Source organism: Perkinsus marinus (assembly GCF_000006405.1).
Source record: "Perkinsus marinus ATCC 50983 genomic scaffold scf_1104296961222, whole genome shotgun sequence".
NCBI classification, from domain to species: Eukaryota; Perkinsozoa; order Perkinsida; family Perkinsidae; genus Perkinsus; species Perkinsus marinus.
The window spans coordinates 1-1,262 of record NW_003205804.1 but is presented as its reverse complement, the minus strand read 5'-3'; the positions used below and the strand labels follow the sequence as shown (position 1 = coordinate 1,262).

The following is a 1,262-nucleotide window of genomic DNA, read 5'->3' as shown; positions in this document are numbered from 1 at the left end:
CTATCCCATCCTATCCTAATCGTTGAGTAGAATAGGGTGGTGGTCTCTTCAGGGGAGCCGTTGAGGATCAGTACAATACCAACGCTCAGCTCGAGAGGGAGTTAGAGCAGGTTAGAGGAATGCTTGAGGACGAAACTGAGGTTAGCTGAGCTCCATGTGGGAAAATAAGTATATGATGGGTTATCAGCTTATCTATACCCTATCAACGTTTCAGCTCAATAACCCGAAAACTTGACGGGATATATGAATTTCTCGAAATCATATATAGATTTGTACCAGTATTAATAAAAATATTATACGATGTGAAGCCAAGGTAAGAATTGGCTTGTTATGCACGTGTTATTGACGATGAGGAAATTCTACCCCAAGTCGTGCCTGAATGATTGCGATGCAGTGGGGAAACTCCCGAGCTCAGCTGAGGGAACTAAACGTATAGTCCAGTCTGGTAGTCGTTCAGCGTGCGGAGTCAATCGAGATTGAGCTGCAGACGGCGCAGGAAGAGTGCACGGTCATGCATGCGGAGGTGACGGCGAAGACGGCTACCATTGAGGAGCGAGAGACCAAGTTGGCCGAGATGAAGGGGGAGTTGGAAGGGCTACAGAACGAGGTAGCGGACGCGGAAGCTCAGGTGGGATGGTGATTTTTTTAGAATGGGAAAATATGCGCATGGTCAAGTGTGTTGGTGACAATATGGAAATTTCGGGAGCTCTTCTTGCTTTTTGTACACTTCTGTCCGAATTCGTGTAAGTTTCTATAGTTAGTGAGGAAACTTCCAAGCTCAGCTGAGGGAAGAAAAGCCTTTCTTCCAAAACTGATGTCATGCAGTTATCGCGTCGACAGGAAGAATATGATGCCTTGTTGAAGTCGATTGAGGAAGAGGAAAGGGAGTGCAATGAGGTGGAGGCGAACTTGGCTCAGCGACAAAGGGATTTGAAGGCTAGGGAGCAGGTGAGTCTCATTATCGTATTCTATCTATAGCGCTGTCAAGTTCCGATTGGCAGGTCTTGACTGAAGCATTGGAGCAGTTGAGGTCCCAACGGAGGAGCACTTCGCGTTTGTCTGATGGACCGAGTGGGAGTGATGACGGAGAGTGTTTACAAGAAGAGGATGAGACTGAGAGAGATGTGAGCTGCAGACTCTCTTTTATTTATCGATAAATGTGCCAATTTATCGAGGCTATGATTTTATTGTCGAACTATGTTGTTAATGTTCGATGTCTTGGCCCGGGTTCGAACCTGGATCCACCGCTTGAGCCGCTCACA

General features: G+C 46.8%; 1 protein-coding gene across 1 annotated transcript; it reads left to right on the top strand.

The window, feature by feature from the left end:
• Positions 1 to 511: 511 nt before the first annotated feature.
• On the top strand, positions 512 to 1,124 carry Pmar_PMAR017810 (hypothetical protein; the record flags this gene model as incomplete). Its single annotated transcript, XM_002772371.1, has 3 exons — positions 512 to 628; positions 841 to 948; positions 1,002 to 1,124. Coding segments are annotated over 3 exons (348 nt in total), but the record flags the coding sequence as incomplete, so codon positions are not given.
• Between the last annotated feature and the right edge of the window lie 138 nt (positions 1,125 to 1,262).